A 25,411-nucleotide genomic window follows, 5' to 3' on the forward strand; every position below is an offset into this window, starting at 1 on the left:
CAAACTACAAGGCTTTTTAAGGGGGTAAATAAATGAACCGATGAGACAGACTTGCTTCTCAGGGATGAGTTGTGCATGTGTGAGGTATGTGTGAGCAATGATTGGCAGAGTCTCTGAGAGGGGCGTGGTTAGTCGCAGGGTGATGGACGGCGCTGTGTAAAACATGCTGTACCTCTGTGACACTATAAGTGGATGAACAGGAGGTGAGCCGGGCCTGGTGCAGGGAGAGAGGGAACAGGGAAGAGGAGGGTTAACACTGCAGCCACAAGCAGGGGAAACACATACAAACAGCATTCCCGTCATTATAACGGATCACTGGCAAGTGCTGGCCAAAACAGGGAGAGAATACATTCAGGACACCAGGACGCAGCAAGCCCACTGCCAGTTTGACAGGACACAACTGCACAAGTTTGTCAAGACCTCCAGAGAGAGATTCTTTTCAATCAGAAACATGCACAAAAAAAATAGTTACAGTGATTGCTCACTCCAAAATAAAATAAAATTCTGTCATTATTTACACAATTTCATGCCATTCCAAACGTGTATAATTTTCTTTCTTCCGTAGAAGACAAAAGAAGAAATGTTGAAGAATGTGATGACTACTCTTATCTACATCATTTAGGATGTAGTTTGTAGAGCTACAAAACGAGCAGGGAAAAAAAAATAAACCAACACAATACAATGGGGTCCCAAAAAGCATGGCAATGTATTAATAATTTGTTTGCATGAATTGACCACATTAATTCTCTGCATGTCATGTGCAGGGTTCCGTACAAAAATAAAAAATAAAAATAAACACTGGACATGTTTTCATTTGATAATCCATTCGACTGCAAACAAGGACAGTGGAGGGTAAGATTTTCAGTAAATGACAACAATTTTGTTCTATTAAATTTACATTTAGTCATTCAGCAGATGCTTTTATCCAAAGCGACTTACAAATGAGGACAATAAAAGCAGTCAAAACTAAAAACTAGCAACAATATATAAGTGCAAATGACAAGTCTCGGTTAGCCTAACGCAGTACACGTAGCAAGGTGTATGTATGTGTGTGTGTATATATATATATATATATATATATATATATATATATATACACACACAAAGAAAAACAAGTAGATAGAATAGAAAAAATAGAAATATAATGTTTGTTTGTTTTTTTGTTTTTTTTAAAACAAAAATAAAAAAATAAAAAATAAATTAAAAAAAGAATATAAATATAGATAAAGTAGAATTAAAATAGAATAGAAAGTGTTAGAGTTAGAGGGTCAAATAAAGAAGAACAGATGTGTTTTTAGTCGTTTCTTGAAGATGGGTAAGGACTCAGCTGCTTGGATTGAGTTGGGCAGGCCATTCCACCAGGAGGGAACAGCTAATGAAAAAGTCAGTGCAAGTGATTTTGTGCCTCTTTGAGATGGCACAATAAAGCGCCATTCACTTTCAGAACGCAAGCTTCTAGAGGGCACATAACTCTGAAGTAATGAATTTAGGTAAAGGGGTGCAGAGCCAGTGGTGGTTTTGTGGGCAAACATTAATGCCTTGAATTTAATGCGAGCAGCTACTGGTAGTCAGTGCAAATTGATAAACAGAGGTGTGACATGCGTTCTTTTCGGCTCATTAAAGATTAATCTTGCAGCGGCATTTTGGATTAATTGTAGAGGTTTGATAGAAGTGACTGGAAGACCTGCTAAGAGAGCATTGCAACAGTCCAGCCTGGACAGAACAAGAGCTTGAACAAGGAGTTGTGTTGCATGTTCTGAAAGAAAGGGCCTGATCTTCTTAATGTTGTATAAAGCAAATCTGCAGGACCGAGCAGTTTTAGCAATGTGGTCTGAGAAATTCAGCTTATCATCAATCACAACTCCAAGGTTTCTAGCTGTTTTTGAAGGAGTTATGGTTGATGAGCCTATCTGGATGGTGAAATGTTGATAATTAATCACATAAAACTATTGTATCGCTTTAGAAGACTTGGAACATAACATAAATCCATACGGACCACTTAAATTATACTTTTACTGTGCTTTTGGTCATTTTTGAGCTTGACAACCCAGATTCCAACTTACTAATCAATTTACTACATGCAAAATGGACAGTATATTCTGCAGCATTTCTCCTGTTGCGTTACACTGATAGAAATAAGTCATGTGGGTTTTGAACAATAAGAGGGTGAATAAATGATGGTAGTTTTTTTTTTTTGTATGAACTATCCCTTTAACACCTACATTTATATTTTGAAAGAGGACAAACAATGGAAAACAGGATTTTCCTGGTTTAATCTACCCCACTGACACTACACGAAGCTTCCTTCTCTCCATTTAGAGCAACTAAACTGCTACAAAAATTCAGAAATCGCCATGGTTACGACATCACAACCATGAGCACATTAACATATGATGTGCATTCTGGAACTCAACCCTCTCTGATGAACAACAGTGTGAATTAGGCTGGTATATATCCCATGCACTTAGCTATTCATAACACAAGTCAATTCAATATAGAACTCTTTTAGTATTAATTACAGTAACAAAAACAGCCTGTTTAACCTCGACTGTTTTCGGTGCAAAAACATCAACTTACATTATAAGTAAAACTTTCAGTGTAAGATTGTATAAAAATATAGAATATGGACGCTTTAATAGACTGCTAATGTTGCGGTATGTATCAATACATGTATATGCGAATAAACATGGTTTATATTAACAGAACCTAAAGAATGGCCATGAGATACAGGATGGATCGATGTGTAATTATGAAGATCTAAACCAATGTAAATGGACACACACAACTGAACAAACACACACTTTGTAGAACTAGAATTAGTCAAGACTATAATACACCACTATTTGTCCTTGATGTCTTCCACCTGCCTTTAACCTCACAGAACCATACACACACACACACACACACACACACACACACACACACACACACACTAATGAAAATATTAAATGCAGAGGCACTGCCAGATACAATATGTATCTCTTCCACAACTGTCAGATTCAATGACAGTGCTGTGTAGTAATCGCCACAGCAAGCATAAGGGCCTGTTCTCCCCTTCACCTGATCTTCAATCTCCTCTCCATTCATCAATCGAACAGAGAGAGGAAGTGGGGGTGGAGTGGGCTCAGGGACAAAGGGTCATCGGAACGTCAATGTGCATTTATTACACTTCCAGTCATGGTAAGCCAGGGTATGTCTCTCAAACTAATACACGCAATCTAAACATGTTTGCAGTGTGCGCCTGCTGTGGGGCCCTGATCAGAGAGGGGATCCAACCATGGGGGCCCGAGTCAATGTGATGTTCTGGGGGCCTGGAAACCCTATAGCGGCGCCCCGGTAGCATTTTTAAGTAATTTATGTGTCATACTTTTTCTTTCTGATTATTCATAAGGAATATCTGCCCCATTTTCACTTAGTATGATGCAAGTTACACAAAAGCATACAATACTCACAGAACTTTAAAAATGTCTGGAGAAAAATTTTGGAAACAAAAACATAAAACAAAATAAAAAACAAAATCCAAACAAAAACAAGCAAAAAAGAAAAGAAAACAAAAAAAACAAAACATTATTAACTAGACTGCAGCTTAACTTTTCCCACTATGTTTGTATGCAACAAACCAACATAAAACTATTAAAGGAATCATTCACCCAAAAATAAAAATTCTGTCATCATTTACTCACCCTAAAGTTGTTCAAAACCTGTATGAATTTCTTTCAGCTGTTGAACACAGAAAATAGTTTTGAAGAATGCTGGTAACCAAACAGTTGACGGTGGCCACTGACTTCCATAATATGGAAAGAAAAATACTAGAGATGCACCGATCGATCGGCCAGGGATCAGAATCGGCCGATTTTCCTCATGATCGGCCCAGATCGGTGATCGGCAGATCAGTCTCACTTCTTTCCGATTTCGAGCCGATCCGTTTTGTTACCAGTGGCACAGGCAATAACATCAGCCGTGCATTCTCACTCTCTTCTCTCCGACGACCCCTTCTCTCACACACACACACACGTCTCATTCGCTCCGGTTAAATAGTGCTTGTATTACGCATTATTTTAGTCATTCCCGCAGGTTTCGCGCTTATACCAAACACGCGCGCACCACCAGATCTATATTAGTGGAGCGCACAAGCCACGCTCAGTCTCAAACAGCTTGTGAGCCACAAATACCAAAATGAGTGGCTAACTGCTCTAAAACGTTCAAATACATAAAAAATTATGTCAAAATGCCCCTTTCGGCGAGTATCCAGTTAAACACAGTCAGTTTTGGAACATTAAATAGTTGAGAAAGAGAACGCATGTTGTTTAACAGTATATTGGGTCCGTGGATAAACTCTTAAAGGTACCGCAGTCCAATATTTATGAAAATTATACGTTTATAACTTTAATGGTAAGCATTAATCTGTATTAAATTTTTTACAATGAAGGCTACAGAAATGATAGTAATTAAATGTAAAATAACACTGGATGTGTTATTTTACATTTGATTACTTTAATGTCTGTAGTATTTCTTAACTGAATAAAAGCTTAACCTGGAAAACTTAGTTTCATAGCTCTCTTTATTCTATAGCATTTATTTGTGCTGTTGTTTGCCATTTTTTTTATTTGTTCTTATTTTATTACTGACTTTTTACTTTTTATGAAAATAAAACTTTGCGTTGAAGAAGAGTAGATTTTTGTTTGTATATGCTGTCAATTATAGTTCTTAGAAAGAAAATTGGAATTGGCAAAAATCGGTATCGGCAGATCACACTAACAAAAAAAATCGGAAATCGGAATCGGCCAAGAAAAACGCAATCGGTGCATCTCTAAAAAATACTGTGGAAGTCAATGGCTACTGTCAACTGTTTGGTTACACGCATTCTTCAAAATATCTTCTTTTGTGATAAGCAGAAGAAAGAAACTCGTACACTTTGGAACAAGTGGAGAGTGAATGATTTTTCATTTTTGGGTGAACTATCCCTTTAAAAGTCATAATCAATCATAATGATGTTATTTTTACCCTAAATATCCTGAATTGTTTAGTATCCGAATAGAAAAAAAATGGACCTGGCCCCCAAAAACAACTGCAGTATGATATTTCCTTCTATTATCGAATGTGTTAATAGAGAAACACTGTAGGTGTAAGATGTGACTGTAATTTAGTATAAAAACAGTTGTTTTATTATAGTTTCTCCGTATCTGTCCATTTTCTGAAAGCCCCTCCAGGCGGTATCCTTAGCCAACCCTACCCCGCAAGCACACACCAGTTAAACACACCACACACTCGCCTCAGTGAACACACAACACACACACTGTCCCTCCGAGCATCCACACAACTCCAGCCACTGAAGCATAGACTGAAGCATCATTCTGCTTTCTTATCTTGTCTTATTATTTATCAAACACATGGTGGGAATCACCAGTGATCAAGTGGTATGATCCTATCATGATACCAGTGTCACAAAGCGCTATATACAGCTGTTCTTATCATATGTGACACTGTGGGTCACTCTACAGTAAGTGTTACACAGTGCATCTAAAGATTAAGATCTATTAATTTGTTTACATGTCAGACACTAAATATTCTAGCAGAGAGATGCCATGTTTTGACATAAAAAAAACATTTTATATTATTAAATTATATTACATTATATTAGAATTTATATTCAAATGTGTTATAAAACTACTCGTATCTCTATATAAAACTGCACTGTGTAAAACAGCAGAGAGATGGCATGTTTTGCTTAATAATAAAAATATAAAATCTGAAATGTTATTATGTATTATATTATACTGTATTATATTATATTTCAATTTGAGCAATTACAGTGTATTGGTACTATATTATCTAATTCATGAAATTTATGTTTCACATATGCCAGACTTAATATTCTAGGCATGTTTTGCTTAATAAATTCACTTTTTATTATATTATATTATTTTATAATGTAGTTTTTTATATCAATTAAAGCCATAACATTGTATTGAAATTATATTATAGAATACATGAAATGTCTGTTGTAAAACTCCTGAGAACATTGTATCCCCATAATGAAAATTTGAAAGTGTGTAAAATTACACAGAACCCCCTCTACACAAACACACACTATGGACACGAGTGCACATGCACAACACACAAACGTGCACTTGCACAACATGCAACACCCAAATAATAAGCTACAGAATGAGACAAATGTGAATGCACAAGTCATAAACAAAACATCATGATTCTCCCTGTAAACTACATCAACCACATCTCCAAACAGTGGCACCTAATGGAGCCTCCATTCAGAAAAGCCACAGTAACGTGTCCTGTACCACTACATCAGACCACTGCAGCTGTTATGAAACCAAGTGGCTGCTCCGTACGCCGTAGATCATGCACCCTGAAATCCTCCTGCCCCACCGATCCCCCCTGGAGTTAATCTGGAGCCCTACCGACCTACACTACCTCTGTAAAACAAAACACTACCCTACCGACCTACCGACCTCTGTAAAACAAAACAGAGTGATGCATCAGAGTGGAGAAAGACGGCGCTTACCATGCTTGATCCCGACACACAGAAGAATGCCGCACGTCTACCATGCACACACTGACATGCACACACACACTACACGCATGAAGCCAGAGAGAGTGTAGGAGGGGAGAAAGAGGGGGAGTGAGACAGCATGCAAAGCGGAGGATGAGTAAAAACCACTGGGATCTAAATTTGGAGGAAGTTCAACCACAGATTTGAGGGATAAACGGCGTAATGGGGTTGATGGCTATGTGTTTTCTGAAATCAGATCGGCTCAGGCAAAGCATATGAGTGGGTAAAGAGAGGGAGAGAGAGAGTGTAGAAACTTATTATGCACTATTATCTCTGCATTTAGCATGCATGGAGAGCTCACAGCCAAACAGTGTCTTATGTAACAGCTGGACGTTGTGCTGAGGGAATGCAGTGAGCATGTGTGTGTGTGTGTGTTGCCTCTGGTCATCTTGGATGATGTATGCTAGGGAATGGTTTTTTAATCACACTCTCTTTTTACACTGCAAACAAATCCAATTTTGTTTCACATGCGATATTTGGGCCTGATTGTTATTTTGATGAAATGTGATTCGTTTGTTCAGATGGTCAAGATTTAGTATTTAGCATCATTTTAGCGTTAGCATGATTTTAAAAGTCTTTCTCATAGAACAAGCTGTCAGCATGGAAAGAGAGGAAGAAAAACTGGAATTTAGCCTCTGCCGTCTACCACGCCATTTTGCTGACCAGAACTTAAGTGACATTTTACGCATTCATGCATATATTTGTCCAGAACTGCTGATTCGTTCACTAAATAGTGAATATCACATAGTTTGTTATGTAAGAGTGAACAAAAATAAATGTATTTAGATACAGTTCCAGACAATATTGCGCACAATATGTATGACGTTACACACATAGTTAAAAAAAAATTTGGGGTTGGAACATTTATTTTAAAATGTAATTTATTTATTTGTATTCATTTACTCCAGTCTTCAGTGTCACATGAACCTTTAGATATCATTCTAATATACCGATTTGGTGCTGAAGAAACATTTATTCTTAACAATGTTGTTCACAGCTGCTTAATATATATATATATTTTTTAACATCGACATGAGATCTAATCTGACAGTTCAGACTTTGGATTTATTTATTTATGTATTTATTTATTTATATTTTATCATTTTTTTTCAGACAACAAGAAAACTAATTGCAACAAAGCCTAAGAACACTCTCCCATCTCTCACTTTATGTTAATTTACTGACTCTTTCTCCGCTAAGGCCACTTCCACTGGTGTTCACAGGTGAAGCATTGGCCCCTAAGCCCCTAACTAACACTTGATTGGCACCTCAAGTGCCTATCTTGGAAAATTACTAGTTATGAGAATTCAAATCCAGTATGTATTGTATACACAGTATATGCATTTCCTATACAGTTTAACTGCAAGATTTAAATAGCTTGAATTATTTTTTAAACAAGGTAGCGAACGATCTTTTCTAAGATTGAGTTGTGACATTTTGAATTTAAAATAATTACAGTTAAATGTATTTTTAAAAAATGAAAAAAGAAAAAAATAGGTGCATGGATGAATCGTTTACAATAAGATCTAAATCATGCATTAAGGAAACAGATTTTCATTTCAACTTTAAAATGCCATTTTCAAGAGCATATAAATTTGGCTCTTTTTATGTGGGCCCCACCACAGTGTCTCACACACACACACACACACACAATATTCTCCACACATTTGTGAACCTGCAATGCCTATTTTTTTCAGGTCTGTGAATTCCCAGACGCTCAGTGTGATATGTGCACCGCTCAACAGCGCACACACACACACAATCTCAGCATGTTCTTTACTGTATGTAGCCTCTAACTGTTAAGTGCCACCCAACAAAAAAACAGCAGTCAGCAGAATTAAAACCCAGCCTGAGGTCAAAGCTGAAGCTTAAAGCACTTTGCTGGAATTCTGCTTATCACAGGCATTTCACATACATCCGAAAAAAGACACGATAAAAAAAGGGCTAAACATTTCCATTATATACTTCAAGTACCCTGCGGTATTCAACTTTCCAAAGTCTGACACAAAGACATACAAAAACTCTGTTAAAGGAAAACACAGTTGTAGTACACACTGTGTTCACTAGAGGGAGACAAAAAAGCACCACTAATCACTTATTCGCAGCATGTTGACAGATTTCACACACACACACACACACACACACAGGTTTACTTTTGTGAAACGTGGGGACATCCCATAGGCGTAATGTTTTTTATACTGTACAGACCGTATATTCTATTGCCCTACACCGACCCTACCCCTAAACCTACCCCTCACAGGAAACTTTGTGCTGTTTCAGATTTTCAATTCATTCCATTCTGTGTGATTTATAAGCGTTTTGAAAAGTGGGGACATGGGGTAATGTCCTGAAAAGTCACCTTCTCCTTGTAATACCTATGTCACACCTTTGTCATTATACAAATTTATAACCTCATTTGTCACAAAAACGCGCACACACACACACACACACACACACACACACATGACGTGTGCACTCACCGTCAACTAAACGAGCATACGATTGGCCCTGTGCACTTAATGTGTTCTTTTGACTTTGTTTTTGTCTGTCAATGATGTCCACAAAAGTGTAGGGTGTCACGCCTGTCATTTTGTGATTCAAACTGTACTATTAAACAGTCTAAAATGGATTCTGTCACCAAAGTGCGCAAAGACAGAGGATGCCATTTTTGACACGGCCAGCATCGTCAGGGCCACAACAGCAAAAACACACATTTATACCATGACATTCCCCCCCCAAAAAAAAAGTGAATTCCCAGACGCTCAGTGTGATATGTGCACCGCTCAACACCGCACACACACACACAATCTCAGCATGTTCTTTACTGTATGTAGCCTCTAACTGTTAAGTGCCACCCAACACCCTTGTTTAGCAACTAAAGCCAAACTGCCAGACACTTGTCAAAAAAACAGCAGTCAGCAGAATTAAAACCCAGCCTGAGGTCAAAGCTGAAGCTTAAAGCACTTTGCTGGAATTCTGCTTATCACAGGCATTTCACATACATCCGAAAAAAGACACGATAAAAAAAGGGCTAAACATTTCCATTATATACTTCAAGTACCCTGCGGTATTCAACTTTCCAAAGTCTGACACAAAGACATACAAAAACTCTGTTAAAGGAAAACACAGTTGTAGTACACACTGTGTTCACTAGAGGGAGACAAAAAAGCACCACTAATCACTTATTCGCAGCATGTTGACAGATTTCACACACACAGGTTTACTTTTGTGAAACGTGGGGACATCCCATAGGCGTAATGTTTTTTATACTGTACAGACCGTATATTCTATTGCCCTACACCGACCCTACCCCTAAACCTACCCCTCACAGGAAACTTTGTGCTGTTTCAGATTTTCAATTCATTCCATTCTGTGTGATTTATAAGCATTTTGAAAAGTGGGGACATGGGGTAATGTCCTGAAAAGTCACCTTCTCCTTGTAATACCTATGTCACACCTTTGTCATTATACAAATTTATAACCTCATTTGTCACAAAAACGCGCACACACACACACACACACACACACACACACATGACGTGTGCACTCACCGTCAACTAAACGAGCATACGATTGGCCCTGTGCACTTAATGTGTTCTTTTGACTTTGTTTTTGTCTGTCAATGATGTCCACAAAAGTGTAGGGTGTCACGCCTGTCATTTTGTGATTCAAACTGTACTATTAAACAGTCTAAAATGGATTCTGTCACCAAAGTGCGCAAAAACAGAGGATGCCATTTTTGACACGGCCAGCATCGTCAGGGCCACAACAGCAAAAACACACATTTATACCATGACATTCCCCCCCCAAAAAAAAACACTGAGGAAACAATTGAGAAAGAGTTGAAATCGAAGTATCTTACTGTCACACACTCAACAACAAAATGTAACTTGTTATAAACAGCACAAAAGAATGATTCTGTGAAACAACTCGGTGGGCTACACCAACAGCACTTTTCAGTCAAAAGTTGAGATGAAAGTGTATGTATGACAATGTATGAAGTGACTAAATACTAAATGGCTGACAGAATGTGAGTAAACTAACTGTTGCAAAAGTAACACCCAAAACAGCCCCCGAACACCTTAAAGAAAATAATGAATTAATGTTATGAATTAAAAGGCCCTCGCAATGTTCATTTAATCACCAATGGATCTAAAACAACAAACTGTTAAATGCTACAGGAGGAAAATCAAAATGGCCAAACTTAAAATTCAGCCAGTGAAGAGTTCCCGCCTCTCCTCTCACACGACCCAATGAGCAGAGTCACTGCTGTCTGGAATGCAAAGCAGTGTCAAGCAGCCAATGAGGCGGCAGCAGATGAGGATCCAGCCATGGAGGATACGGAGTGCATGATGGAAAAGAAAGCTGAGGGGAGAAGGAATGGTGTGAATAAAGGGGAAAGGGGTGGAGTCTTACTTTGGGGGTGGGGCAGGAGGCAGTGGAGAGGCGGGACTGCTGAGCACAAGGAGACTCCGAGGGCGTGGAGCTGAGAGAGGCGGTGTCCCGCGGCAACACCTGCACGCCTCGTGAAATGATGGACTCTGGTATCTGTTAATAGAAGACAGGGACAGTCAAATTCAGTTAAAAACTGGCAATATTCAGTATTTTTACTTACAGTGCAGTTCAAAAGATTGGAGTCAGTAAGAGTGTTTTTTTCTAAGAAGTGTATACCTTTATTTAGCAAGAATACATTAAAAGCTGAAAAGTAACAGTAAATGAATTTATAATGTTACAAAAGATTTGTATTTCAAATAAATGCTGTACTTTTGAACGTTGTATTCTTCAAAGAATCCTCAAAAATATATCACTGTTTCCACAGAAATATTCAGCAGTACAACGGTTTTCTACATTGATAATAATAAGAAATGTTTCTTGAGCATTAAATCAGCATATTAGAAGGATTTCTGAAGGATCTTGTGACACTGAAGACATCACAGGAATAAATTACATTTTAAAATGTTTTAAAATGGAAAACATTTTTCAAATTGCAATAATATTTCACAATATTATTGTTTTTATTGCATTTTTATCAAATAAATAGAATTAGAATTCATAGAATTTATAGTTATAATAATTCTAGAATAGTTATTTTAATAATTCTATAATATGATAATATTTCATCACGTTCGATCACGTACACATATACATATTTATAAATATTTTTTTTTTTATTTATTCAAAGAAATCAAACCCCTAATATGTAAAAACACTCATTACCATATGACTGCCATACAGGTACAGTATGTGTTGGCTGACATGTTGTAAAGCATTAGCCAATCATAACACAGCATATTTACTAGGGGTGCTCCAATCAGAATTTGAGGCCGATCACAGAAAGCAGTATCTGCCAATACCGATACCGATCTTTTAAAGCCTTCTTTTTATCATTTATAACTATTTATATTGATACTCCAATCAGGATTTTTTAAAATGTATTCAGGGCCTGAATTTCATTTTTGAAAATGGGGGGAATTCCCCTCTTAGGTGACTCTTGTGAGAGGAGAAGCAGCTTTCACACAGGAGTCCACTACTGATCTGTGGCTGATTACCACAAACACAACATTTATCCATTATTTTGATTTCAAGTCCAAACATTGTCAGTTCTTTTTTTACACAGTACAGTAATACAATCTTTCACAGACATGTTTAAACACAAAAAATATAAGCAACACATTATTCAATGCTTTTTACTTCTAGATTTATATATTAAATTGCTCAAGCAAGAGGCAAAACATTTAAACTACTTTTCTTACGTTATCACAAACTTACCATTGACAGAAATAGTCAGCTCTCCTGCCTTTCCTTTTGCATTGAAATCTTTACTACAAGCAATCCTGCAGTTCATAAAGAACTTCGTTTTTCTACCTCCACGAGTGCCATTATTGCCTTGTTTATCTAAAAGTGCTCTTTCCCTTTAAACCTAGCCAAAAAGCCATATGTGTTGACTGTGAAACACAGTAGACTTTAACAATATGCATTTATGGTGTAATTACTACATTTTCGTGTCAATCCATGTTCATATTTACTGCAAAAAATGCGCTGTTACTTTAATTCAGCGCTTGCAGCGCAGCAAAAATAGATTCAGTGTGGAATTAATCTCTGCTCTGCTGCAGACGCACCACTCCTGGAACGCACTGCCGGACCGCAGCCGTGTGCAGTGTGAACGCTTTATTAATCCGTTAACATGAGCGTGGAAAAAATACGCACCACATTCGCACTGCAAACGGAGTAATGTGAACCTGGCATTATGTGCGTGCGCTGCGAGTGCGAGTGTGCATGAGCAATGGTTAAACACTGGCAAGAATTAAAAAGTAATGCAATTTATAAATTTTTGTGACGATGTGACACTGCCTCGACTGTGCAAGTGACAATTCCTGTGTCAACTGTGCAGCTCGCTTATATATAGACGCGATGGTGATTTGAAGACATTTGCGTATTTTGAGAGAGAGAGAGCGCGCGCGCTGAATCACTCAAGCTGTTTGTGAAATTACATCTCACACAAGGTTTTCAAATTACTTATAGACGCGATGGTGATTTGAAGACATTTGCGTATTTTGAGAGAGAGAGAGCGCGCGCGCTGAATCACTCAAGCTGTTTGTGAAATTACATCTCACACAAGGTTTTCAAATTACTTTATAAGTAATTACTTACTTACAAATTACTTTACCTCACCTTCAGCATTATAATTATTTCACCCGCGCCGGACAGAGACTGAGACGGTGACGCTGCATGTCGTGCCAACCTTCTCACGGCAGGCACGTCATCAGCTTGAGATCGGTTTTTTGAGATCAGCCTTTTTAGAGACCGCTGATCAATCATCCCAAAGCGATTATCGGCCGATAGTGATCGGTAGCCGATCAATCGGAGCACCCCTAATATTTACATTTAGAACTCTCAAAGGTACAACAGCATCAAAGAGGGGGATGGTAAATAATCATGTAACACTACATTAACCTTGACTAACATGGATTTTTGCCTACTACAGAAGCAGTACAGCCCACACAATGTCGACAGAAAGTATCAATGAACCTCCACAGACAAATATTTGAAACACCATTATCTATACAGAGTGATATTTGTTACTGTATTCAGACTGAGACTCGCTGCCTTTGATCCAGCAGGCGAGTCTTCGTGCAGTAACAAACGGCAGCTATGCTATCTGGGAGAACTGTGGTGGGAATAAGCGGGACTCTGATGGGCAGAAAGGCGAAAAGCGCAGGGATCGTCCACAAGAACGCTGGGGCTTAACGGAGCACTAATTAACACTGAGGCTAAATCAAGGCCTCACAGGAAAGAGCAGCTCCACAAGCGCTTTAATTACCCAGCACAGAAGCGAACCCTGCGCTAATAATAGCACTCGACTCAACCTCTGTCTTCCCCTGAGACTCGAGCTACGAGCGCTCCCTGTGGAGAACACGGTAATGCCAACCTGCGTGACCCCATTATAATTACTATATAAAGACAGCTAATACAGGATATATACTCAATCCTCTGCTATCAGGGGGAAAAAAACTTTACAAGACCTGGCATGGCTGAACAACAAGACAAATATTGCTTGCTAGAGAATAAACGGATACAACGCACAATAGAAAGCTATAGAAAGAAAGTAAGTCTCGCTCGTCCGTGTTGTGGGTGGTTGCCAGGACCTGGACCTGGAGGTGCCAAGTCTATGATATTTTGGCCACTATATATATAGCTTTAAAGTAGTGTTACTTACTGGCAAAGTCAAACAAAACTAGACCTGGAGGTGCCAAGTCTATGATATTTTGGCCACTATATATATAGCTTTAAAGTATAATCATTTTGTGTAATATTCAGAATAATGAAGATTATGATTTAATTTTTCTTTAAATAAAATTTTACATTTTTAGACGCAAAGACGCGTTCTGACATTTAATTTCTCTGATTGGTTGGTTTTGAAACTGGATGTTCAAAAGGGCCAATGGAATGGCAGGAGAGGTGAATGTGGATGGAAAAGTGGGTGTGGCTTACCGTATCGCTGCAGGAGCAGGTGAAATGGGAGGGAATGGAGGTAGAAGGGATGAAGCCACTCAAGGGCTGCCCACCTTTCGCCATGACAACGGCATGGCTTGGATGAGACATCATGCTCTGATGATGAACATGAGATGCATAAACATGACAAGAGACTTAACACGTGCACACCCATAACACTAAAGATGATTTAATGGAACATCAAGGGCAAGAGACAATGAAAGAGCGCCTTAAAGGGGCAGAGTATTATTTTTTCAATGTCAAAATACTTTCTCCTATTCCAGTTTAGATTGGGAAACATGAAATCACATTACTACTACTACTACTACTATTATTATTATTAAGAATGACGCTCACCTTTGCAGCAATGGCAGCTGCTGTGATGTGAGAGGAGCCACTGTCCTCTGTGGACGCCACACCACTGTCCTTCTTCTCCTCATCCTCTTCCTCACACTGCACACCCTTGTCTTCTGTCTGCTTGTGTGGGCTGGTGGTGGGTGGAGGGGAGAGGGGCGGTGGAGGGGACGGCAGGTCCTCTAGAGCGTCGTGTACCTCCTTCACCCTCACTATGGCGTCCCGCAGCAGGTCGATGGCGTGCGGTAGAGCAGGCAGGATGAATTGGAAGCACTCCTGAGAAAAGACAGAGATGCAGATGATAGAATGAAGCAGTGAAACAATCTTTTAGACATGTTCAAGCTCAACTCTACAGAGAAAAAATCATGACAAGCTCAGAGAAAATTATGCTTATATTTATTATGAGTATCACATTGTTAGCTTAGTAACATGCTGCCTTAAATGGCAGTTATTACTAGCCAGTAGGCAGCTTTTTTTATTCATGGAAAAGAGCCAGTAAAGGCCCGTTCACACCAAGAACGATAACTATAAAGATAACTACTGTATAAAGATAACTACTGTATATTAGCGTCCACACCAGCGGACGATATCATCTGTTTATTCCAAGCGCACACTCGTCTGCCGCTTTAAATTCTCGAGCTTGTTATAGCAGGATTGATTCTGATTGGCTGTCAATGTTTTTATCGTTCCATCAGCTGAAAAAAATTGTTCTGAAAATGATTCTAACGATATCGTTTCTCTGTGCCTTTATCGTTATAGCTGTGGTGTGGACTCTGCTATGCTTTAATATTTAGAACGATTTTTAGAACTATATCTTTATCGTTATCTTTATAGTTATCGTCCTTGGTGTGAACAGGTCTTAACTCTCAGTAACAAAACATCAAAAAGCAGATAGCATATATTAATAATTTACATAAATAGATACACTTAGATAAATAAAATTACTAGAATATACAATTTAGATAAATAGAATTAAGATTAAAAATGCTAATTTGCTAAAAGAAATGATTTCATCCTGTTATTATTTTGTGTGATGCAGTATAATGAATAAAAAATAATCTTAAAACAATTACAAAAATAAAATTTCATGATGTAATGAAATTACATGATGTTAAATACAAATGTTATAGTTTGTTTTTCTAAAAATTACATTATTTTTAAAATTATATGTTATAAAAAAAACAGCACACAAGCGAACATAAATGCCTGACTGAAGTAGTATTTGTATCCATTTTATACAATATTTAACACATTCTGGTGCTTAAATAATATCTAATCTGAGCTAATCCTTCAAGATTTGAACAGTGGAATTACAAAAAAACGAATTAATCTGTTGTATCTCAACATTCGCTAGCTCCTAAAGCTTCGAGTGTACCGTTTAGCAGTAATGTTTACGGCGTAAATCCCTCTTGTTCTCCTCCAATGTAACAGGCTACTATCTATCCGAATTCCCTAATAGGATGGCATACAGGCCAACCTATTGACACTAACTTAATGGAATTTCTAATACAGTTGAACAGCCTCCATTTTGAGGGGCTAAAGTCCGATAAGGACACAGCGTGTGAACTTAACACAGGAGGCCAAACTCGACTGTTCTTAAACTGCATTTCTTAAGTACTTCTGACAAGAGACATTAATAATAATGAAGGGAAGGAAAGGACAGCACAGCAGCGGGGATGGAGACCGGTCCAGGGAGCGTTGATGCGGTGGAGTGTTCCCCCCCCCCGCAGGTCTGATGTGGTTGCATCTCTCCGTTTTGGTGACTCAGAGTTAAAACGAAGATTAATGTGTGGAGACATCAGCAGTCCATAGGCTACTTCATGTCCTCTTGGTGCATGTAGGGATGGTCTATTTTTGTCTTCCCGGTGCAAGGTGAGGCACATGTGTGTGCGCTGACCCTCCAGATCAGAGCACGCTCCTCTGTAGAAATAATGGCACCTGAGCTCAAAGAAAGAGTAATGGGCAACTCAGACATGCTGACCAGACAGGAACATGCCAGTATGTGATGTGAAGTCACATCACTGTAAAAGCAGATGGACACATTTCATGTCCAGTTTCCTCGAGACAACAGTAGAAATTCCTACAATGTAGCCCTTTTTCAGAGCTAAGACATTACAAAACAACTGGACACCAACACAGTGTCCTAACTGTGCTTGACTTCATAAAGCAAAGCAAAATACTTTTTTTTTGTTGCTTGGTTTCTATTTTGTGTGCTCAACAGATCAAAGAGCAATGCATCTAATGAACATAACGTAAGATGTACCATTGATGTGGGTTCCAATCTAAAACATACAGCTGTTTCTTCAACTTCGGGCAACTTTTTGGCTTTTTGTCACATTAAAGCTGTTTTGGAGACTTCTTACATTTTTTACAACAAAAAAAAGAAACAAAAATCCATTATAAAAACATAAATGATAATGATAATCTAAATAAAGAGTGAAAATAATCTTACACTTTTATAATTTAGTATGAAAATGATTTCTATTGACTTTTTCAAAGATTGCTACTGTCCCACTTTTTGATTTGAGGCAAAAAAAAATGTTTTAGAAAATCAGGCAAAAAGACAAAAGTAAAAGACTATGTACTTGACAGCTTTAAAGAGGAAAAGAACAAAAAGCATTATGAATGGCAATCAAATTACAAACATAAATATAGAAACATTTTAAGTTGTTTATTTCAAAATATGCATACTGTATATAACAGAGCACTGAGAGACTGACTATTACGTCATTCACAGTGTTTCATGGGAGTGGGCACTAAAGTGTTGTTTTGCCGTGATTTTCTCACCACAATTCTTTTATTGGTGTAGATTTTTCTTTTGTAATCATGGGTAATGTAATTTTTAACCTGGAATTCTGCTGTTAAACACAATTATTTATAAAATAAGTTGAAATAATGTGAATTAATGACTTTAACAAAAGCATATACCATTTTTAACAACGAAGACAGTAGGTCTGTCTTTAAAATTTAAGTTACAATCCCCTATGGAGAAAATAAATGGGATTTTTACTTCCACTACCTGAATGTTGAACTTAAAAAATCTTTCAAAAGTTAATTGAAATATGAGACATGGGAAATATGGGAGAAAACAAAAATCTAATTAGATATTGTGTAATTTCCAATTAAGCTATAATTTTGTCAAATTAAATTGGGAAAACGTGATTTACTTGTGTGTACTTAGGATACATAAAATGCTAGCTACATCAGCTAAATTTAAGCAAGACAAAAGGGTCGACCATTTTATTCATTTATTTATTTGTCACAAAATTCTGCTAAACCCTGTGCATCGTTATAGATATGGTTGAAATATTCAGGACTTTCAGAAAGTGCCCAAGGTTAAAGAAACACCCATTATGTCTATTTTAGCAATTCATGGCCCTTTGACAATTGTGTTTGTGTGTTTCCAGGTGACATTCTAGTGCAAACTGAAACACTGCGAACACACATCTCGTTTTCTCAGATGTGCTGAGGTCTGTGGTCCTTCCCCATTTCAAATTCATTCAGTATTTACTTAAAGGTGACATATTATGCCCCTTTTTACAATATGTAATATAAGTCTATGGTGTCCCCAGAATGTGTCTGTGAAGTTTCAGCTCAAAATACTCCACAGATTATTTATTATATAATTTTTAAAAATGGCTATTTTGAGTGGAAGCAGAAACACGCTGTTTTTCGGGCCCATGTCTTTAAATGCAAATGAGCTGCTGCTCCCCGCCCCCTTTTCCAGAAATGAGCTGTGCCTTTACAGCTTGTATCTGCTAAAAAAACATCTGTTTTGGTTCTGATTATCATGTTTATCACGCTGAAATCGTGCGTTTTAAACCATATGATATACGGTTTTCTGAGCGCACACATCCGAAGCACACGTACAGAAAGCGGCTGTCACAGCATGTGAGCACTAAACTAAGTTCGCCATGGTGTTAGAGCTGGTAGTCACTTGTGAAATCAAATGACAGCGCCGTGGGTGTAAACTTACAGATTAAGGGGCGGTAATATTATAATGAGATCCCTTTGCCACGTCACCAAGGGAGCGAAATCTGACGCGCTCTTTTTCTCAGACGCTTGCAGAAAAAGGCTTACCAAAACAGAGTTACTGGGTTAATCTTTTTCACGTTTCCTTGGTTGGTAGATGCACCGGGGACCTGATTATAGCACTTAAAACCTGGAAATGTCAGATTTTCATGATGTGTCACCTTTAAATGTTAACAATCTGCCCGTTTCAAAACTCTCGCTGAGAACAGCAGCGATCTAAAGGTTTTGCAGAATCTCTGTGGATCAGAGTCTCCCAAACCTGTGGCATTGTGACCTGGGTCTGTCATCTTTTTAAAAGCAAGAAGGGCAAACTCAGTCCAGAAGCAGAGTCGCTGTCATAGAGGAGGAGCCATGGCTGTGAGGAGGCTGCTTTAATAGGTCGTGGATGTGGGATGGAGGGATGCTTTTATTTACGAAGGGAGAGGGGGAGTGCTGTAGCTGAGCTGGACCGAGCATAAAGGGGTTCTTCAAAGTTAAATCCCCTTATCGGCTCGGCTTCTGGACTTCAACGCAGCAGTGACAGCGCAGTGCTCCTTGGCTGGGGCTGATGGGTAATGGAGATTAATACCACGGCCCTATCAGCAGAGCTCCACGGGAAGGAGCTGTAATAGGATTGGCCACAATCTTAACACGGAAAACGAGGGTGAACGTATATGTGAGAGGTGAAGGAAGGGGAGGGGCGTGTCCTCATGTTAAACTTATTGTCATTGTTTATTCATCCTCATGTTGTTCTAAAATAAATAAATGGAACAGAAAAATATTTTTTATTTGATTTAATCAGCGCATTTATCATTTGGGTGTGAAAAAAAATCCTGAAATATGTATTTATATTTATACTGTAATTTATATGTAATAAGAATCTGAATAATTGGAATTATAAATTAAATAAAAAATTACATTAAAAATATCTCTTTTGTGTTTCATGTAAATATATATATATATATATATATATATACAGTGGGTACGGAAAGTATTCAGACCCCCTTAAATTTTTCACTCTTTGTTATATTGCAGCCATTTGCTAAAATCATTTAAGTTAATTTTTTTTCCTCATTAATGTACACACAGCACCCCATATTGACAGAAAAACACAGAATTGTTGACATTTTTGCAGATTTATTAAAAAAGAAAAACTGAAATATCACATGGTACTAAGTATTCAGACCCTTTGCTGTGACACTCAAATATTTAACTCAGGTGCTGTCCATTTCTTCTGAGCATCCTTGAGATGGTTCTACACCTTCATTTGAGTCCAGCTGTGTGTGATTATACTGATTGGACTTGATTAGGAAAGCCACACACCTGTCTATATAAAACCTTACAGCTCACAGTGCATGTCAGAGCAAATGAGAATCATGAGGTCAAAGGAACTGCCTGAAGAGCTCAGAGACAGAATTGTGGCAAGGCACAGATCTGGCCAAGGTTACAAAAAAAATTCTGCTGCACTTAAGGTTCCTAAGAGCACAGTGGCCTCCATAATCCTTAAATGGAAGACATTTGGGACGACCAGAACCCTTCCTAGAGCTGGCCATCCGGCCAAACTGAGCTATCGGGGGAGAAGAGCCTTGATGAGAGAGCTGTCCACGAACGTTTACCATCCAACCTGACAGAACTGGAGAGGATCTGCAAGGAGGAATGGCAGAGGATCCCCAAATCCAGGTGTGAAAAACTTGTTGCATCTTTCCCAAAAAGACTCATGGCTGTATTAGATCAAAAGGGTGCTTCTACTAAATACTGAGCAAAGGGTCTGAATACTTAGGACCATGTGATATTTCAGTTTTTCTTTTTTAAGAAATCTGCAAAAATGTCAACAATTCTGTGTTTTTCTGTCAATATGGGGTGCTGTGTGTACATTAATGAGGGGGGAAAATTAACTTAAATGATTTTAGCAAATGGCTGCAATATAACAGAGAGTGAAAAATTTAAGGGGGTCTGAATACTTTCCGTACCCACTGTATATACACACACATATACACATGAAACAAAATATTTTTTTTGAATTTTTTTATTAATTTATAATTCTAATTATTAAAATTATAATTTGCTTAATTCATAGATGACAGAGTAGAAATAAATAAAAATTTATAAACAATATAAAAGTAATATGTGTGTGTGTGTGAGATAGATAGATATATAGATGGATAGATGGATGATAGGAAATACATGATTAAATGATAGGATGTTTTTGGATGAGTGATTCCTTTAACATTTTGTGATTTAAGGTTGTACTTTGTTCTGACGTTATAAAATAAGTTATTAAAATCAATAAAAACAACAACAAAAAATGTTGGTGACTACAGTACATACATATGATATACTTTGTGGTAAGTTCAGAATAATTGAAGACGAGGAAATGATCAGAATATATAAGCACCATTAGACAGACACACACACGCACATAGACAAACAGCTTACCTGTGAGCCCTTCTTGCTCCCGGGTAAATTAATGATGAGGGTTTTGCCTCTGATTCCACATACGGGTCTACAGGAAGGAGATGATTAGTATTTAATCCAATTAGTATTCAAAACACTACTTTTACTCTTGTGCATTTGAGAGTGACAGGCAGTGCAAAGGAGTGAGATGAGAGGACATATCTGTGCATGTGCATTCACCTGGACAGCATGCCGAGTGGCGTGACATTTAGGGAGCCCATGAGCATTGCTAGGGCCATCCCTGGAGCTTCACGCTCGATCACCTCTCTGGTGGCCTGCAGACGAGACAACACACACATATATAAGCAACAACAGGTGCATAAACCATCAATCTTATCTTTTATGGATGTCAAAAGTACCAGTACCAATCGATAATAAGAGGAAAAAAAGCAGTATTTCTACAGTACAGATTTAGTACATGAGTGCTGTATGACTGGCAGGATTCTGTTTCATTTTTTTTTAGTTTAGTTTTTTTCGTTTTTAAACTTTCTTTAGTCGGTGGTATACAAAAGATACTACTTTGAGAAATGAGGATGAGAATGATGACAACTTTCATTTCCAGGTATCCCTATCCCTTTAAGACTGTAATGTAAACTGTAAAAACTTTAAGACAAAATGTAAAAACAAAACCACAAAACATAACATTTTTCATGATTTGCCCTCATGCATGCTAACAGGCTTAGCTAATTCATCGGTTAGAACCAATTGTTCTTCACAGAAGTGGTATTAGCACAATACTCATGACATAAGCACAGCCCCGTCGCTGAGATTTTTCATTACAAACACATTTCCAGTGGGCCTTTGATGTCTCTACTCTTCCATCTGAAATCCCTGTTCACTGAAACCTTCCCAGCATCCCCTGGGACACACGTCCCTCCACCTCCACCGTCCCATCCCGGTAGAACACACACACACCCGCACACAGTCATATTCAAACAAACACATTCAAGAACACACGCAAAGTCAGAAGAAAAGTGAGCAGCAGGGAGGGGATTTTCAAGTGCCCTTGAATTGAATGACACTTCAAACACTCAACATTCGTAAAAAGGAGAAGGAGTGCAGGGTACATCAAAAAAGAGCTTCACAGAGTCGCTCCACCAGGCACAATCCCCACCAGACTCTCTCTCGCTATATATATACAGGGGTTAAATTGGGATTTATGTGGGGGGGTTCTATGGTATCGAGCTTATATATGTATATATATATATATATACAGGTGCATCTCAATAAATTAGAATGTCATGGAAAAGTTTATCATTTATTTCAGTAATTCAACTCAAATTGTGAAACTTGTGTATTAAATAAATTCAATGCACACAGACTGAAGTAGTTTAAGTCTTTGGTTCTTTTAATTGTGATGATTTTGGCTCACATTCATGTGTGTGTGTGTGAAAACTGTTTCATTTGAGCATGTGGCACTTTAAGCATTATCGTATCGCATATCTAATATCGCATTATCTAATGAGTTATCGCATATCGCATTTTTCTTCAATATCACACAGCCCTACCAAACAGTAATGTATATAATATTTATTCATAATATATAAAACGACTGGACTGTCATTTTATATAAAATACAGGTAATGCCATTCCTAAAAAGCCTTTAAAAAGTCATTGTAAACACATTTTCCAAGAACTGCTTGTCATCAACCAAACAGCATGCATGTGAATGGAAAAATAAATTGTATGCAAACATACACAATGCACAAAAATAAAAAACGTCACAATTTCTCTCTCACTCACAGTCAGACTCAGAAAACAAGGACGCATGGGGGTGGGGGCAGAAACACACTCACATGGACACAAACACAAACAGGTGGGCTCCCATGTACCTCAGGCGTGACATCACGGGGTGCAAAACCTGTTCCACCGGTGGTCAGGATCAAGTTGAGCTCCTTCTCATCGCACCAGTCCACCAGCGTCTCCTTTGATGCACACAAACACACATAATATCACCATAAAATGTTCAGCAGTAATTTTGTATAGTGCAGAAAGGTACATTTGCGTGTGTGTGTTTGTGCACCATATGAGCAGTCGCCCTCAATCTAGTGATGCAACATCACATCAGCTATTTCGGGCATATAGTCTGGCCAGATAAATAAAATATCACATTTTATAAACTGCTGTCATGTACAGTGGCTCCAAAAAGTATATGCACATGTAAGTCATTGCATCATTGCAGCAATAGACTTTTAACCAACTAGTCCACCTAGGTGATTTTTAGTGGATGTATGAAGTTCATCAGAGAAACCAAGTTCATTAACTATGAACATGATCCACTAATATTTGTTATATCATTTTAAAACCTCACAGCATTCTTAACCATTGTTTTGGTTTAAAAAGTGTGCTTGTGTTTTCTTTTGCAATGATATTTCTATGTTTTACATACTTTTACACACTTTCATTACATTTATCCATACGTGAGCTCAGATAAACTTCAAGTAAAGCATATTATCACTAGGAGTGCAGCACTAATATTGGCCTCTAGGGGGCAGCAGTGTGCAGAGGTGTGTATGGACGTGCACGTGTGCCTCATGGCCTCACTGAAGGGGTGAGAGGAAGCGTTACCTTGATCTCGTCAATCTCATCAGGGACTATTTTGTATGCAGAGATTATGCCTCCGAGCCTGTGGGTGGAACACACAAACAACAACAACCGTTATTGTAGGTTCGGTCCCAACAGCAGGAGAGAAACGGGGAGCGAGAGAGGGGGAAAAAACGCAACGTGACAGAGTGCAGGAAAGAGAAAGAGCAACACAATGCCTGAGGTACCAGAAAGCTGTCAAAATACATCCCCACACACTCCACCCACAACAGGAATGACAGTTAAAGAAGAATTTTCTCTTCTTTCACAAGACTCCTGCTGTTTTATTCACTTCTGCATTCACAGGGGTGACGGCTCACAGATGATTCAACTTTGACAGCACTTTTTTTAGGCTACAAAACCAGTTTCCTATATAAACGTATATTTGTATTCCTATATGGTGTAAAATCTCTGGAGAGAAAGCAAATTTGAACAGACATGCACAAAACTTTTGAGCAAACCATGTTTGAATTCTGAAGTGCAGCACACACTAGTGGTTGCTTCTAGTACTGCAACTAGCAATAAATAGAGCCGCTCAAGCACAGATGTGGGCACATTTCATTTTGATTTTGACAAACAAACAAGTACATTCTTCCAATTAGTACTGCATGTTTATATACAAAATACATGAACAAATCAATGTTTCATGTTCATTTAGGTATAAATTGTTATTATGTGAGAAGACAGAGGTGATACGAGATGCAAACTAGCGCAGCTAAGTTGAAGATCAGTCGCATGTTACAACGAACGGGTTTAGGAGATAATGCAAGCCAGACTCGAACTTGTATTGCCTGCATGAGCACCATGTTTCCCAAAATGGGTGCACACCACAATGGGTCTTACTAAACAAGGACAAGCTCATGTGTCAGGAAACTGAAATGATTTAGTAAAATCTCTTTTCTCAGTTTGGCTCAGGACTGGTTTTCTGAAGCTTATTTGTATATTTTGGGCTTTCTGTGTTAATTATGTTGTTGTTTTGCATCTACGTTTTCTCGTGAAGCAATGATCTATCAACTGTATATGATCTGTCATCTCTTAATCTATCTATCATGGTGTAATGCCCACAAAAGAGCAACAAATAGAGAAAAAGAAAGAAACAGAGAGGGAGAAAGAGACACGGAGAGCAGTGACTAAAAGAAGAATATGCTGAACACAAAGATGCAGAGCTCTTTAATCCGGTTGCCAGGGAAACCGCTGGTGTGTGAAGATTGGGGGTTTGGGGAGAGGTGCTTTAAGACTGAGATGAGTTTGGGATTTCAACCTGGGTATTTTGTTTGTGTAAGTGAGTACACACATGCACACGCATACGCGAACAAAGGAAAGTGACGGAATAATGCTGAATCTGACTGGAGCATCTTCTGAAACTGTGATCGATTGTGTGATCGATGAGTGTGTAAGTGGGTTGGGCTGCACAGCCTTTCACAACCCGAACAAGTATGTTAA

The 25,411-nt window shown here is 38.2% G+C and overlaps 1 protein-coding gene across 1 annotated transcript in view; it reads right to left on the reverse strand.

The window, feature by feature from the left end:
* LOC107553274 (gephyrin-like) overlaps window positions 1-25,411 on the reverse strand; it is a 107,285-nt gene that overhangs the window by 34,170 nt on the left and 47,704 nt on the right. Inside the window, exons 3-10 of the mRNA XM_016235456.1 lie at window positions 23,954-24,011; window positions 23,218-23,310; window positions 21,566-21,660; window positions 21,368-21,434; window positions 14,924-15,196; window positions 14,567-14,683; window positions 10,991-11,122; window positions 173-214 (exon numbers count right to left, since the gene is read on the reverse strand). Of these exons, the coding sequence (XP_016090942.1) occupies window positions 173-214; window positions 10,991-11,122; window positions 14,567-14,683; window positions 14,924-15,196; window positions 21,368-21,434; window positions 21,566-21,660; window positions 23,218-23,310; window positions 23,954-24,011 (877 nt within the window). The remainder of the gene's footprint in view (window positions 1-172; window positions 215-10,990; window positions 11,123-14,566; window positions 14,684-14,923; window positions 15,197-21,367; window positions 21,435-21,565; window positions 21,661-23,217; window positions 23,311-23,953; window positions 24,012-25,411) is intronic.

Source organism: Sinocyclocheilus grahami, unplaced genomic scaffold (assembly GCF_001515645.1).
Source record: "Sinocyclocheilus grahami isolate Dianchi unplaced genomic scaffold, SAMN03320097.WGS_v1.1 scaffold468.1, whole genome shotgun sequence".
Lineage (NCBI taxonomy): Eukaryota > Metazoa > Chordata > Actinopteri > Cypriniformes > Cyprinidae > Sinocyclocheilus > Sinocyclocheilus grahami.